Below are 16794 nucleotides of genomic sequence, written 5' to 3' on the forward strand. Positions count from 1 at the left end.
AATTCTTCCAACAAACAAAAGTCTAGGACCAGATGGCTTCACAGGTGAATTCTATCAAACATTTAGAGACGAGCTAACATCCATCCTTCTCAAACTCTTCCAGAAACCTTCACAGGAAGGAAGACTCCCAAACTCACTCTACAAGGCCACCATCCCCCTGACACCAAAACCAGACAGAGATACTACAAAAAAAGAAAATTACAGACCAATATCATTGATGAATATAGATGCAAAAATCCTCAACAAAATACTAGCAAACAGAATCCAACAACACATTAAAAGCATCATACACCATGATCAAGTGGGATTTATCCCAGGGATGCAAGGATTCTTCAATATACACAAATCAATCAATGTGATACACCATATTAACAAATTAAAGAATAAAAACCAAAAGATCATCTCAATAGATGCAGAAAAAGCTTTTGACAAAATTCAACACCCATTTATGATAAAAACCCTCCAGAAAGTAGGCATAGAGGGAACTTACCTCCACATAATAAAGGCCACATATGACAAACCCACAGCAAACATCATTATCAATGGTGAAAAACTGAAAGCATTTCCTCTAAGATCAGGAACACGGCAAGGTTGCCCACTCACACAACTATTATTCAACATAGTTTTGGAAGTCCTAGCCACAGCAATCAGAGAAGGAAAAGAAATAAAAGGAATACAAATTGGAAAAGAAGAAGTAAAACTGTCACTGTTTGCAAATGACATGATACTATACATAGAGAATCCTAAAGATGCCACCAGAAAACTACTAGAGCTAATCAATGAATTTGGCAAAGTTGCAGGATACAAAAATTAATGCACAGAAATCTGTTGCATTCATATACACTAATAACAAAAGATCAGAAAGAGAAATTAAGGAAACAACCCCATTCACCACTGTGACAAAAAAGAATAAAATACCTAGGAATAAACCGACCTAAGGAGGTAAAAGACCCGCTGTACTCAGAAAACTATAAGACACAGATGAAAGAAATCAAAGATGACACCAACAGATGGAGAGATATACCATGTTCTTGGATTGGAAGAATCAATATTGTGAAAATGACCATACTATCCAAAGTAATCTAAAGATTCAATGCAATCCCTATCAAATTACCAATGGCAGTTTTTACAGAACCAGAACAAAAAAATCTTAAAATTTGTATGTAGACACAAAAGACCCTGAATAGCCAAAGCAATGTTGAGGAATCAGACTCCCTAACTCAGACTATACTACTACAAAGCTACAGTAAACAAGACAATATGGTACTGGCACAAAAAGAGAAATATAGATCAAGGGAACAGGATAGAAAGCCCAGAGATAAACCTATGCACCTGTGGTCAACTAATATGACAAAGGAGACAAGGATATACAACGGAGAAAAGACAGCCTCTTCAATAAGTGGTGTGGGAAAAACTGGACAGCTATATGTAAAAGAATGAAATTAGGACACTCCCTAACACCATACACAAAAATAAACTCAAAATGGATTAAAGACCTAAATGTAAGACCTGGCACTATAAAACTCTTAGAGGAAAACATAGGAAGAACACTCTTTGACATAAATCACAGCAAGATCTTTTTTTGACCCACCTTCTAGAGTTATGGAAATAAAACCAAAAATAAACAAATGGGGCCTATTGAAACTTAAAAGCTTTTGCACAGCAAAGGAAACTATAAACAAGATGAAAAGACAACCCTTAGAATGGGAGAACATATTTGCAAATGAATCAGTGGACAAAGGATTAATCTCCAAAATATATAAACTGCTCATGCAGCCCAATATTAAAAAAACAATCTAATCCAATAATGGGCAGAAGACCTAAATAGACATTTCTCCACAGAAGACATACAGATGGCCAAAAGGCACATGAAAAACTGCTCATCATCACTAATTATTACCGAAATGCAAATGAAAACTACAATGAGGTATCACCTCACAATGGTCAGAATGGCCATCATCAGAAAACATGTAAACAACAAATGCTGAAGAGGGTGTGGAGAAAAGGGAACCCTCTTGCACTGTTGGTGGGAATGTAAATTGATACAGCTACTATGGAGAACAGTATGGAGGTTCCTTAAAAGACTAAAAATAGAATTACCATATGACCCAGCAATCCTACTACTGGGCATATACCCAGAGAGAACCATAATTCAAAAAGACACATGCACCCCAATGTTCACGGCAGCACTATTTACAATAGCCAGGTCATGGAAGCAACCTAAATGCCCATCGACAGACGAATGGATAAAGAAGTTGTGATACATATATACAATGGAATATTACTCAGCCATAAAAAGGAATGAAATTGGGTCATTTGTAGAGACATGGATGCACCTAGAGACTGACATACAGAGTGAAGTAAGTCAGAAAGAGAAAAACAAACATTGTATATTAACGCATATAAGTGGAATCTAGAAAAATGTTACAGATGAACCGGTTTGCAAGGCAGAAGTAGACACACACATGGAGAGAACAAATGTATGGACACCAAGCGGGGAAAGCGGCGGGTGGGGGGTGTGTGGGATGAATTGGGAGATTGGGATTGACATGTATACACTAATATGTATAAAGTAAATAATAAGAACCTGCTGTAAAAAATGAATAAGTAAAATAAAATAAAATAAAATATAAGTAAGTAGGGGGAAAAAATGTGTGTTGAATGAGTTAAGTGAATACTGAAGCCCTATGTATCTTTCCAGACAGCTCAAGTCCCACCTCCCTGATAACATCTTCCCTCAGAGCCCCAGGCATTGATCCTTCTGGAAATTACCGAACCACCTCTTAGCACCTGATTCTACACATTATCTTTATTGCTGTTTTTTGTCGCTGTGTTTTTCAGTTTGGGGAGATACGCTCCCTCAACCCTCGAGGATACTTATATATATATATATTTCTATTTCCCAAAGCACCTGTTACAGGGCACATGGAAAATCTGCAATAAACATGTGTTAAATTAAATGATCAACTCTTTCAAATGACCTTCTACTTTGTGACATCTCCAAACATTTTCTATATTGAATACACGACTGTTATTACTATTTCAAAGTGTGACGGAAAGAAAACAGGGAATGCAGTGTCAGTTGAGTTGGGTTTCTAAGTTCTGCCGCTTCAGTGCTGGACAAGTCACCCAAACTCTGGACCCCTCTTTCCCTGTTTTTAACATGGGAACATGAACAAGAGCCACGCCCACCGCAAGCGTATACCTGTCTCAAAGAGACGGCTGTGGAATCAGATGGCGTAACGTCTGTGGAAGAGTTTTGTAAATTGGAAAGCAAATATTAGCTCTTCTATTTACCCATTTAAAATACAAAACTGGTGTTGCAGTGCCACCGGTGAGAGATAACCGCGTGTTGCTTTTTCTGAGAATGGCTGTTAGGCAGAAGAGCGAGGTGATGAGAAGAATCTCAGGCATACAGCCTGCCTAACCATGCCCCGGTCATCAGTCCCAGACCAGGCTCAACACCTGCGCGTGCAAAGACGGCCAAGCCGCCTGTCGCCCACACCCAGTGGCGTGGTTGCAGGCATCTCCCAACCCAAGAGAAAGCTTACCTGACACGAGCTGCTGTCCAGGCAACCCCACGGGAACCATGCCCAAGTTATTCATAGCGGTGGCCCAGGCGGTGGGGTCCGTCACTGACATGTTCAGCTGGGTCGTGTCGATTGCGAGACTCCCCAAACCATCGGCTGCTGTGATGGGGTAGGGGGGAAGAAACTCTGACTTAGAGTCCACAGGCAATGGTGTCTCTTTGAAAACAAATCGCATTTCTAGAGACATGAGGCTTCGTTTAAGCACATTCCCAAACCACCAAAAATAACAGCACTGTAACCTACAGCAGTGCTTTCTCCAGATGGAAACATAAAAGAGTTTCCAAATACATTCTGGGAGGAAACTGAAGGACATGCAGTTTATATTATACACAGCATGCCACTAAGGAAGTACCCCTGGAAAAAACTGAAGAATCGCTTCCTTCTCCAGGTGAAACATTAGTTAAGTTCCCTGGTGGAGAGGCAAAGCCAGAGGACTCTCTGGGTAAAACAAGTCAATTGGCTTAGAATAAACCTGTTTCCAAGAGTAATTCTGAAGCAGACACACCCTCTAACCGTCTAATAAAATCTCTAAAATCAGATGTCAAGCAGTCAAATTGGTCCTGACTGAATTTATTAAGTGTTACCTTGTAACATATTCCGTTCTTTAAAAACTATTTACATACGTACATTAAGGAAACGCAGGTGTCTTTCTAAAGTGACTCCCAAAATATTTCTTATAAGCCCCGGCTTTCATCGAAACAAAATAAATAAATAATATTGAAGACAAATAGCACAGAGCTTAAAAAAAAAAAAAAAGGTCAGCAAAATAAGTTAAATTTGACTGAATGCTCTTTGAGGTTCACTAGTTCCAGAGCCTGGTTTCTTTGAGGAGCCCAGGCTCCTGGTTCAATACTTATTTTCATGGCGGGGGAGGCTTTCCACTAAGACAAAAAATGCCTTGTTTGTGTTCAGTGCTGGCCACCGACATTTACCTGCAGCCATCATCTGAGGAAGCTGCTGGGGACACTGTGTGATGCTTTCAACGCCGCCTGCATCTACTATTGAATTACGAGCATCCTGAGGGGCGGGAGTGCTTTGATGGCTGAGTGCAGGGTCCCCACGGAGATCATCGGATTCTGCAAAAGGGGAAGAAGAGCAGCGCGGTGAGCAAGTGTCATCGTTAACTGGGGGAGCTCTCATGGGAAAAACTGTGGTCTATTCAAAATCAACAACAACAACAACAACCAAACAAATAAACGACAAAGAACAGCTTTCAGTGGGAGGCACAGAGGCGAAGCTGCATCCTTCTCTGGTCTGGTCTTGGAGACCGGGAGATGTGCGGGTCAACTGTCAAACCACCCGGAGCAGGTCTGGATGAAATAAACAGCCTGTCTGTGGAGCAGCTAGTGTCTGGCCTCCTACTGAAGAGACTTCACAAACGGGACTTATCAGACCCTCACAGCCTGCTCCGCACATGACACATCAATGGAGAGGGCAGACTCGGGGCTAAATGTGATTTTTTTTTAAGTTAAAAAATTAATTGATGTTGTTATTTTCGAAGACGGTCATCTGTGAAATGTATTCAGAGAGGGAGAAAAAGTTGGGAAGAGGGAGAAAAAAAAGCAAGGAGTGGGGCTTCCCTGGTGGCGCAGTGGTTGAGAGTCCGCCTGCCGATGCAGGGGACGCGGGTTCGTGCCCCAGTCCGGGAAGATCCCACATGCCGCGGAGCGGCTGGGCTCGTGAGCCATGGCCGCTGAGCCTGCGCGTCCAGAGCCTGTGCTCCGCAATGAGAGGCCCGCGTACCGCAAATAAATAAATAAATAATTAAAAAAAAAAAAAAAAAGCAAGGAGCTACTCCCCGTGAGATTGGTAAAGAGTGTGCCCAAATTACAATCGTCGGGAAAGGCAAAAGGAAAGAATGGCGTGCTGCCCACCCGTCCAAGAAGACGCACAGGGTGCTGGGGCAGCAGAGGAAAAGCATTTGTTTTCTTAGTTCTATGACAAGATGAATTTAACTGGCCGCAATTTGTTTGGTCTGAATTTTCCTGAGAATTGCACAGCTTATATAGAAATGTATTTTTAAGACTTTTCAAAGCACCTTTCTGAAAAAGACAAAAAAACAAAACATTACTTAAAGTTACAAAGGGTCCCTCTATGTTGTACCATTTATAAAATGCTATATGCCTTCTCTCCATCCTTAAAAATGCAAAGACATAGCATTCCTATGTACATATTTTAAAAGCACTTTTACCAGTTCAAGACTGGAAGACAAAACACATCACTTGGATGGCTGACCTGGGAAGTTTGAATTTTAAGTCGATTGGCAGAACAACTGAATTCGAAGTACTTATCTTTATTTAGGCACAAATTTAGAAATTTTTTTCAACTGTCTTTCTGCTAATATGTATTTTAGAATTAGTGGTATAGTCTGTCAGTGTATCTAGTGTGAAGTTTGGCCCTTTTATGGTATGCTCTTTTATTTCTTTGATTCTTAGGTGCAAGAATCAGTGATCCTTTTGAACACTGTATTCTCAAAAAAACCAAAAAACATACCAAAAAACCCTTACTGCCAGGTGAGTATAAGTTTAATTCAAACGGAAGCTCAGGTTTCAATATCTCGAGGATAGGTGGATATTGAGCAAATCGTTTCTATGGTCTCCACAAATCCCTGGCCCTCAGACATAGGGGAATGAGAGATGGTGGGGAATTATTTCCAATAGTCTATCAGGAAGATAAAACACCTTCATCAAGAAGTAGTGAATGATTTCAACTTTGGGAGCAAAGTGTACTCAGGACAAACGTTTCAAACCTCGCAATTAGACTCTACCACCCAAATAAACTCAGAACGTGTTTATATATTATATGCATCATTTATCCCAGGCGGTGGATGCCATCAGACAAAGAGATTCTCACCATATAAAACACACCCAATAACATCAATACATAGCTAACCAAAATGCCTGCCCTTTAGCTAGCCACAGACCAGCAACAGTTCTGTGGTGAAACCTCAAAGCATTTTCCTCTCTCCACCTCCGGCCATTTCAGAACACCAAAGCAAAGTCAGGCTACAATGTGTTCATGCTTTTGCTCAGATGGCCCAGGAGGAGAGGCGCTTGAGATCACTGCAAGGTCACTATTTGTCTTACTGATCTCCCCAGTGAAGTTCAGTTGGCTGGTTCTTTTTCTAGCTCAAGCTCTCCCCAAACTGGCATTAATGACAACTTTTTTTTTCTGTCCAATGAGTCTGCAGTTCTGGAACACTGTATCAGAGAATATCCCTTTACTTTGTAGGCTTTATGACTTGTGCCTGACTGGCCATGTTTCACTTTGCCTTTCTCACTACAGTATTTTAGGGGTGGTGGTAGCTCTCCTTGGCTTTATACCTGTTCCAGTGTTAGTTTTCACTTTAGTGACTGTGGTATTACTAAGGGGAATCGAGTGTCCTGGTGGCCCTTAGCTTCTACCCACGCTTTCCATCTCCATTTTAAGACTGATACTGTTTCACCGGGAATAGTAACAAAACCGCTACTGTTTCATCACAAAAGCAAAAAAGCAAAAAGTATTGCTTCCTTGGCAAGCTGTGGTTTGTAAACCTGAATTTATCCCCTAATGAGAGGGTGACATTCTATGTATGACATCTCTTCAATGTCCCTATCCAACGGTTTGAATGACATACAACTTCATGTGGCTGCCATGTACCTAGAATGGTGACTCTAAAGGAAGTTCTGTCATGTCTTAGGCATTTCCAATAGACTCAAGAATGCCTTGCAATTCTTTTTAAAATAGATTTATTTATTTTTGGCTGCGTTGGGTCTTCGTTGCTGGGTGTGGGCTTCTCCCTAGCTGCGGCGAGCGGGGGCTGCTCTTCGTTGCGGTGTGCAGGCTTCTTACTGCAGTGGCTTCTCTTGTTGCGGAGCACGGGCTCTAGGTGCGCAGGCTTCAGTAGCTGTGGCACGCGGGCTCAGTAGTTGTGGCTCACAGGCTTTAGAGCACAGGCTCAGTAGTTGTGGCACACGGGCTTAGCTGCTCCGCGGCATGTGAGATCTTCCCGGATCAGGGCTCGAACCCGTGTCCCCTGCATTGGCAGGCGGATTCTTAACCACTGTGCCACCAGGGAAGCCCAAGGATGCCTTTCAATTCTTCAAAAATTTTAAAGTGATTTGGTTTGGGAGAAAGGTGATATTTTAAATTAATTACTACCTGGTAATTTATGAATAGTTACAAGAGTGATTTTTATACTTTACGAACATCTATTGTTCCTACTGAGTACCTGCCTCTTTAAATGATTCAAGGCCATAATGCCTAATTCATCATTCCAATGAATGTCTCTGCCTTAGTTTTCTTATTTCTAAACTATAGAAAAGATTAATATTCTTAATGTTTATTTACACACAGAGATGTGGGGAGTTAAAAATTACAGCTAATAAAACACTTGGAATATAGTAGGTGCTAATTATTATTATTTTATTTGAAAGTGTAGTGTTTCCATTAAGGTACCCTGGGATCTTTGTGTTCTACTGGATAATTATGTAATTAATTTTAAAACAGTGAGTAACACTTGATATTTCTAAAAGTAAGTGTTGCCCTAGTTTTCTGTGTCACATCTAAATTGTACCAGAATATTTCTTCCTTTTCACCGTTCCTTTATAAAATAATACAATGTAATTTAAAAGATGTATACATTTTTCTCTCTAGGGTTTTCTTTTCCTACCTGTGCAACTGCAAACGATTTCAAGAGATTCATGATGAACTGTGAAATCGGCAGTTTCTACTTACAGCTTTCAGTGAAGCTTTTGTACAATCAGATGTACAAATGCCAAGGATAACAGTACAGTTCTGTCCAGGTTTCAGCTGACATCTAACCTGTTCTTTGTTAAGGTACATTCAAGTACAAAACCTCAGACCCAATTTCATAACTGTTCAACAAGACATATTTATGCTCAGAATTTCATTGAGCTGTATCAATGGGGCAAATAGTTCTTGAAACTCACCAAGCCTAAGAAAATATTATTTGGCCTAAAAAAATGACACAGGCTTCTCCTGCTCTAAGAAACACAACTCATTCTACCTGTCTAAGGTCCCAAGGAACACAAGGATGGACACACACACACACACACACACACACACACACACACCGTGAGTAATAAAATCCATCTGTAACTGTCCACAAAACACAGATTCCTATTAAAAGGGGGTGGAGATGAGTTAAGTCTTGAAAATTTTTCTTTCGTTAATTTAAAAGGATGATTTTGTTTGACTCAAGTCCTTAGGTTTATACCTACTTCAATAGAAGAATAATTATAGTGAGAAAATCTGATTTATTAACGTCTTGTTGAGAGTTCATTCCAAAGGAAACATTTCATATGACATCTGAAACTCTCTTACTTTACAGGAAGTATTCACTAGCATTATTATGTTTTATATTCTAGTAAAAAGAAAAATGCATTCTCATCCAAAGTTCTACTTTCTGCTTCTATTACTAAGAAAATATCTCACTTTGACCTCCATGTAATCAGTAGGATGTTCTCTTGAGGTTATGGAAATGCTCATAGTTTAAAACAATATAGAGTACTGTTAAATAGACATTACTTACATTTTAACCCCATGATCTTTAAGCAACCGTTTAGGAATAAGGGAGACATTTCTACTTCCTATAATGGTAAATGAAGTAATTCAGAATAATTCTACCACTGAGGATCAACCCCAGAAGAGCCTAATGTCTTTCATCAGTTTTACAAAAATTCTCACTATTATCTCTTCAAACACAAAAGGATCACAAAGACATGCTTAAATTATGGTAGAGGATTACTAAACAGGCTTCTAAGGAGAATGGGTCCTCTTACACTGATCTAGGAGATGGGTGGAATCTGCAAGTTTCGAGGCAGAGAAGAATTGCTCTGCAAAATGTGGTAAAAAAGGGGCTTCCCTGGTGGCGCAGTGGTTAAGAATCCGCCTGTCAATGCAGGGGACACGGGTTCGAGCCCTGGTCCGGGAAGATCCCACATGCCACGGAGCAACTAAGCCTGTGCGCCACAACTACTGAGCCTGCGCTCTAGAGCCCGCGTGCCACAACTGCTGAGCCCACGTGCCACAACTACTGAAGCCTGCACGCCACAACTACTGAAGCCCACGCGCCTAGAGCCCATGCTCCACAAGAGAAGCCACCACCGCGGTGAGAAGCCCGCACACTGCAACGAAGAGTAGCCCCCACTCACCGCAATTAGAGAAAGCCCACGCACAGCAACAAAGACCTAATGCTGCCAAAAATAAATAATTTATTTAAAAAAAAATGTGGCTAAAAAAAAAAAAAGAGAAAAAAAAGGACACCAAGGCTCAGTGCTTTGATGGGAAAGAAAGAAGGGATCTTTGGTAGCCACTCATGAGAAAAGGGGACTTCAGAGAAGAGAAATGACTAAAGCGGACTTTGAGGTGCTTCGCTGGGAAATATACAATGTAAACCTTTCCCCTGGGCCCTCTACAGAAATGTCAGCAAAGTCCATGTTGCTGCTTACTTCTTAGATGGGAGTAGGTTTTGGATGGTGGGTACCCTTTAGAGGAGAGAGCTTGAAGAGGGTTATAAGGAGGCAGCTGATAGCGGAGACTACCGAAGGTACTACGTGATAACGCATGACGAAGTTTTCACATCTCCTAAATATACAGGATGTTGGTTACTAATGACTGACGCCTCCTGATTAGTGTGAAATAACAGGATTAAGATTTTGAAGAAGAGACTTAAATTATATTAAAGTTTATGAGGAATTAGATTTTGTGGGGGAATTTCTGATGAAGAAAATTGCAAGGTAGGAATATTATATCAAATAAAGCTAGAAAGATCCTACTCGGAAATGGACAGAAAAGTCACCTCTTGGAAACAGTATGGGCAGAGGATGGGACTGGGTTAAGATGGATTCAGGCAGTGATGGACCCTGCAGTACTTTCTATCAAAGCCATGAAATCAAAAGGTCTTCTTTAATACCTGACCTATGACCTTCTTTAATATCTTATTCACATGTTTATAAAACCACTGAACTCTTTTCAGAGGGGTCATGATGTGACACACCTCACAGCACAGTGCACCTGAGGAGAAAAATGCCATTCCTGTTCTAAGTAGTTTTTAGTTTGCCCTTTGAGGCAAGAAGACAAAGGAGGTATGTATTCCCTCCTCTGTGTTCCCACAGTGCTCTGAACCTTCCTCTATACCAGCACTTGTAACTTCATATCCTAATTAGTTGTTTATGTCTATGTCCCTCATAAACAACATGCTTAGAATGATCATGGAAACTGGCCAGTTTTGCGTCCCTGCAGGGAGCAAGCATAGTACCTAGAATATGCCAGATGCTCAGTATACATATAAAATTATAATGTATTTATAAATTTAAAATGTATTTAAATCATCATATAAATTACATATATACAATTTTATATACACACGCACGCACACACACACGCACGCACACACATATGTTTTTCAAATAAATTCAGGCATAGAAGGAAGGAAAGAAAGTAAAAAGGAAAATAAGAAAGGGAAAGAAGGAAGTAATAATGGAACAAAAAGACAAAATTCAGTTCCAGGGTCCAGTCTCAAAGGTTGGAGGTCTGAAAGCTAAAGAACACAAAAGGGAAAATTGCTGTTGGAAACTAGAACACAGACAAGTATCAAAGACAACTTTTTAAAAATGTTAGAATTTTCCAGATAAGCTCTTGGTGTGCTTAACAAGTCCTTCTCCAAGATCTAAGATTCCACACCTCCCTGGTAACCAATGTAGGGTCATAAGCAGGTTACAGCGATGTTCTCCTTTTGTGAGACTTCTTCCCAGCTGCTCCTTGGAGAAGCTGAAATCTATAAATAACGGCATCGCCTGGTCCATTAAGTGCTGCATTAGTGTAACAAAGGCATATACCTATAGTGCTAAAGAAGTGAAATCAGGGGAAGAAAGGAACAGTTTCAATGTGGCATGCACCACAGAGGATAAAAAGCAGGTCTGGCCATTTCTCAAACACAAAATGCCATTAAGGGTCTGTGATTACATCCTCCATTTTTCTACTTTGTCTAGTAGCCAATTTTAAACTACAGATCGTCATCCTTCCAGCTTAGGGAGGAAATGGTTCCTGAATGGATGATAAAGTTTTACCCATGACATATCTGTCTTCAAAGAACTCAGTGTTGAAAGAGAAAAAGAGAGAATGAATATGAGAGAAACAGAAGGCCTCCCTCTGTAATGATGCATTCAAACAAAATAACCAACTTTGCCAAAGGGATAACTCAACCAGCATGGCAGGATAGCAGATAAAGCCAATTATCTGGTTTTTTGTTGTTGTTGTTGTTGTGGTTGTTGTTGTTGCAGTACGCCAGCCTCTCACTGTTGTGGCCTCTCCCATTGCGGAGCACAGGCTCCCAACGCGCAGGCTCAGCGGCCATGGCTCACGGGCCCAGCCTCTCCGCAGCATGAACCCGTGTCCCCTGCATCGGCAGGCGGACTCTCAACCACTGCGTCACCAGGGAAGCCCGCCAATTATCTTTTGATACAAAGAAAAATACTATTCGGCATTACATACGTAAGTGTAGACAAATGACAGAGGTAAAATTATTTTGTTTTCAGGAACTCTTTGCTTTTTTAAAAAAATTATACTTTATATTTCTAAATTGAAGAATATAATAAAAGAGAAAGCTTGAGACCATAGGAGTAAAGTACTTCTCTTTCCATTAAAAACAGAAAAGAAAAGAAAATAGGACTGGAAGCTACTATGATAAAAATATGTCATTTCAAAGTCTTTGTAGAGACACCTTCCATACTTAGTATATTTCAGATTTTCTGAGAAGGGCAATATTATACTTGAAGACTGTTTATGAAACATGACATGGGTCAACTAATTCCCCTCATTAATGGATACCTATCAATCAGGACAAACACACCCAAGCTCACAGAACATCAAGATTCCAACCTGAGAGTTCATCACTTCTAACTTCTCCCAGATACAAAGGTCCCCAAAATGTTTCTGACAGGCAACTGTTTCAAAATAGCCTTAACAGTTCAAGAAGTCTCCCTGCAGCAAAGTCCTTATCTAGAAAACAAGATAGCTGAGCTCCATCTTTCAATCCTCCTTCTACAGTCACGTGTAGGCCTTGGGGCTCTTCCAGACCCTGAATAGGGACACTGAGGCATAACCGCCAAATAAGTAAGTCACAGACAAGCTTATTAAAATACATAAGGACGTATCAGAGAATCCTTGCTTCCACTCAAACGACGAGTTTTTTCCTGCTGGCACCCTCTCTGTTCTCTTCCCTTCCCATTCAAAAAGTTCTACAGAATAGACAACGGAAACAGAAAGCTGGAACTACAAAAAAGCTTCACTTGAAATGGTAAAACTACAGGCTGCCGATAGAGAGCAGCAGAGAGACCAGAGGAAGAGTCCTTTTGAGAAAGGGGGTAACGCCTCCGAAACAGACCTCAGGTGGATTTCTGGCTTCAAAGACACAGCCGTCAGGAGAGGTAACCTCTATAAACCATGGAGAGCGCCACAAATCCAAGAAGATTTTTAAATTAATGCATCGTGTGTTAAGGCATATCCTTCACATACTGGTCTTTTCAGCCACACTTATGTACAGAAAGTGATTTCTGTGAACATTATTATCTTCTTATGTAAGGGAAAGCAGAGTATATTTAACTCTATAATTTGTGCTGTTTTGTATTCATTTTTTTTCATTACACACTCATTTTACACCTTGACCCAACCACGGAAAACATATTAAGCTACAAAGTGGAACATTTTAATTGTAGTGGGTGGAAAACTGACCCTTAAATGGCTGCAAACTCTAGTAAATGAGTTATCTGTTTTCCAAAAAGCCCTGATTAGAGCTCTTTAATCTATGGAAATCTACCTGCAATAAAACCTGGATCAGACCATGACCGGCCTGAGCTGGTTGCTCATCCTGTTTAATGTTTCTCACCAAGAACATATTAGTTACTCTTTAAACTAATGTGCTCTTAATGATGCCATTGCAACACAATGAATAAAGCATTAGCCCCGCAGCAGCTGATCGCCCCCTGAGCAGGACACCTCACCTCTAGTGTGTTACCGGGGGCTGGAGACCTTGTTTTTTCTTCTCGAAATGAGCACGCACAGCCCTTGCTGATGCTCTGTAACCAGTAGGCAGGACAGTGGGGGCCTTGGGTTCCCTGGGATGGTCGGTCCTTTTTCCTCTTCAGGGAGTCAGAGATGGTGACATGGCGTTGGGCTAGTTGGGGGAGGGCTACTAGGGCACGAGTAATGCATGTGCAGCAAGATATCCAATTGGAAAATTCTAGGCTGGCAGGGAGCATCCTGAGGAAATGGGGCAAACTTTAGTTGATACTGGCTGTGTCTGGCAAGAGTCAAAAAGAGGGAGTGGGATAAACGCTGATGGGAAGCTTCCAGCACTGAAGACAAGGCTGAAGGTCACTGTAAAACACTGCTGCTATAACCATAACTCCTTCCCTTCCTTCCCTCCTCCCTCCCCTCCCCTTTCGCTCCCCCCACCTCTTTCTCTTTCTCTCTCTCTCCTCCCATAGAAAGGTGTAAATGTGCTGCTCTACCCCACCTTCTCCCACGAACACTCATACTCTCTGACACTCAGTGCTATTTGCCCCTTAAGCATGTCTTAATAGAAACCCTTCCTCTGTACAAGGGGGTGGCATTTGGAGGACTAAGCTCCTCAAATGGAATCTCTTTCTCTACTCCTATCTTCCACATTAAGAACCCATCCAGCCCTGGGAAAGTCACCTATTTTTCTAACTACGGCTGTGTTACCAACAAGGCACTAAAGGCACCGAGGTCTACAATAATGCTGGAGAACTGAAAATGGTTTGTGTCAACCTGCAGTGAAATGCGCACGATCAAAAGCAAATAGTTATTTAATGAAATACCTATGCATCTTGTATTATGACAACTTCTCTAATTAGCAAAGTTAATATCTATACAGACATCGTTTGAGTTAGAAATCATTTGTAAGTGGGGCTGTGTCGCACTGGAAAAAGTCTCTGAGCCCGCACAGTTATGGAGAAGTCAGAGCTGGCTGTAAATGAAATGAGCAACTTGTAGGAAAATAATTTCAAAGGCAGAATTATAAAAACCCTGTCCGGGACTTCCCTGGCGGTCCAGCGGTTAAGAATCCACGCTTCCACTGCAGGGGGTGCAGGTTCGATCCCTGGTCGGGGAACTAAGATCCCACATGCTGCTCAGCACGGCCCCCCCCACCAAAAAAGAAAAATCCTGTCCAAAAGTCCTATAGACAAAATTATATTGAATGTCACACGTGAGTGCATTTCGTATGTTTGATACGATGTGGGGTGAGGCCTCCAGAAGAAAGCTGCTGGCGCCTGGAGCCTAAGAAGTTTTAAGTGGCTGTTTTGAGGCACCATCTGGCCCCTTCCTGCCTATTGTGTGTGAGACAGACAAAGATCCGTCTCCCCTCAAACTCGCCAAACTCAAGTTCAAGATCCAATGCCACCCCCAGTTATTTATTCACAGATGACTCACATATTACCGGTGGTGATGGCGGGGGGCAAGCAAAAACTGACCCTAAAGGAGACAGGTATGAGAGAAAAACATCTGGTGCTGAAAGTAATTTCATGTGAGCTGAGAGTAATCACATTTATTTATGGTTTTATTATGTATATAAAAAAAGAAATTATGCTGAATGGGCTCCGTGGGAATTACAGCATATTGCTATTGCTACCATGGTTTATTATTTTCACAGCTAGATGGCTTAAACCCAACCTAAACAGATATTTTAAAAGAATTCCCACTATAGCATTATCACGTTTTCCCCTTTCTAGCCTTAATGAAAAAGATCACGTGCTCTTCAAGAACTCTGACGTTCTTGTTCATTTCTAAATTTTATGGTTTATCATGAGACAATGTTTACTGTAAAATGATGTCTAAGAAAATAAGCAGCAACTAGTGGTGGTTAAGCAGTGCAGGGTATGAGGTGACGGCACTTGAGAACCACGTGGCTGCCACCTACCGATATTCACCAGGCCCTGGCCCATTAATGCAATCACGATAATGATTTTATTACTTGCACGATGAAGCAGACATGTGTTCATGAGCTTATCCAGCACATCAATCTGACACAATCTCTACAACACAAAGAGTTTTATTAATTATTAATAAGCTAAAAATAGGGTAGATAAAACCGTGAGATACAGAATCAACATGAAAACTAAGTGTAGCATTGTTTCCAGACTTCCCACAGCAAAATCTCCTAATACTAAACCCTTATTTAATAGGAGACACCATCTTCATTCAAACACGCTCCCCAAACACTTGCTACCCTTCCTATTTACCAGCTAATTCAACTGCCCTTTTTTTGAGTAGTGAGATTTGCATGGAAATGCAGTAACGCAGTTCCTTTCAATCTGAGAATAAACATCCCAATACGTCAGGTAGATGGAAACTAATATTCTTATAAGGACATTTTTATTTTAAAGGCATTTTTACTAATACTAATGCTTGGAATGAGTTAAAAAAAAAAAAGAAAAAAGCTGAAGTCTATAAAGTGAAAGGAGAATCATTCCCTCAGCCCTCCCCCAGAGGCACCCAGTGGGAAAACAGCTTACTATATAACAGTCCCACATCTTGGATTTCATGAAAACTCACAACAACCTACGTGACAGATGTTATTAGCACTTTTTTGCAAAAGAAGAAAAGCTAAGTTTCAGAAAATTAAGACCGGCCCATTTACCCCAGGTCACAAAGCTAACGACTGGCAGAGCCCAGGCTTTAGTTTGTCTTAGCCTGGACCTCTATTGTTATAGATTTGGGGAACTTTTCTCCAACAAAGAGCCAGACTAGGAGGTCCCTCTTGGTTTGACTGGAGGAGTCTGGGGTAAAGGGTTAGTTCGTCCCCCAGGGATGCATTCACTCAGTAGATCTTTATTACATGCTTACTGTATGTGGGTCACTGTGCTTGAGATTAGGAATACAGTGGTGAGCAAGACACAGACCCCGTCTCCAAAAAGTTTGCAAAGTAAGAAGCGCTAGCAGATGAACAAATACAACAAAACAGAAACAGAGTCACAGATGTAGAGAACAAATTAGTGGTTAGCAGTGGAGAGAGGGAAGGGGATTAAGAGTACAAACTGCTAGGTATAAAATAAATAAGATACAGTACCAGTACAGGGAAGAGAGCCAATATTTTATAATGACTTTATATGGAGTATAACACACAAAAATACTGACTATGTTGTACACCTGAAACTACCATAATAAGCCCACTATAGTT

At 41.0% G+C, this 16794-nt stretch overlaps 1 protein-coding gene across 9 annotated transcripts in view; it reads right to left on the bottom strand.

Moving 5' to 3' along the window:
* Positions 1–16794, bottom strand: part of ENOX1 (ecto-NOX disulfide-thiol exchanger 1) — a 611692-nt gene that overhangs the window by 210774 nt on the left and 384124 nt on the right. For all 9 annotated transcript variants that reach the window (XM_027116194.1, XM_027116191.1, XM_027116190.1 and 6 more), the window contains 2 exons: positions 4523–4666; positions 3552–3689 (listed from right to left, as the gene is read on the bottom strand). In XM_027116194.1, the coding sequence (XP_026971995.1) occupies positions 3552–3689; positions 4523–4535 (151 nt within the window). In that variant the 5' untranslated portion in view covers positions 4536–4666. The remainder of the gene's footprint in view (positions 1–3551; positions 3690–4522; positions 4667–16794) is intronic.

Source organism: Aethalodelphis obliquidens, unplaced genomic scaffold (assembly GCF_003676395.1).
Source record: "Aethalodelphis obliquidens isolate GAN/ISIS:26980383/991018 unplaced genomic scaffold, ASM367639v1 scaffold16, whole genome shotgun sequence".
NCBI classification, from domain to species: domain Eukaryota; kingdom Metazoa; phylum Chordata; class Mammalia; order Artiodactyla; family Delphinidae; genus Aethalodelphis; species Aethalodelphis obliquidens.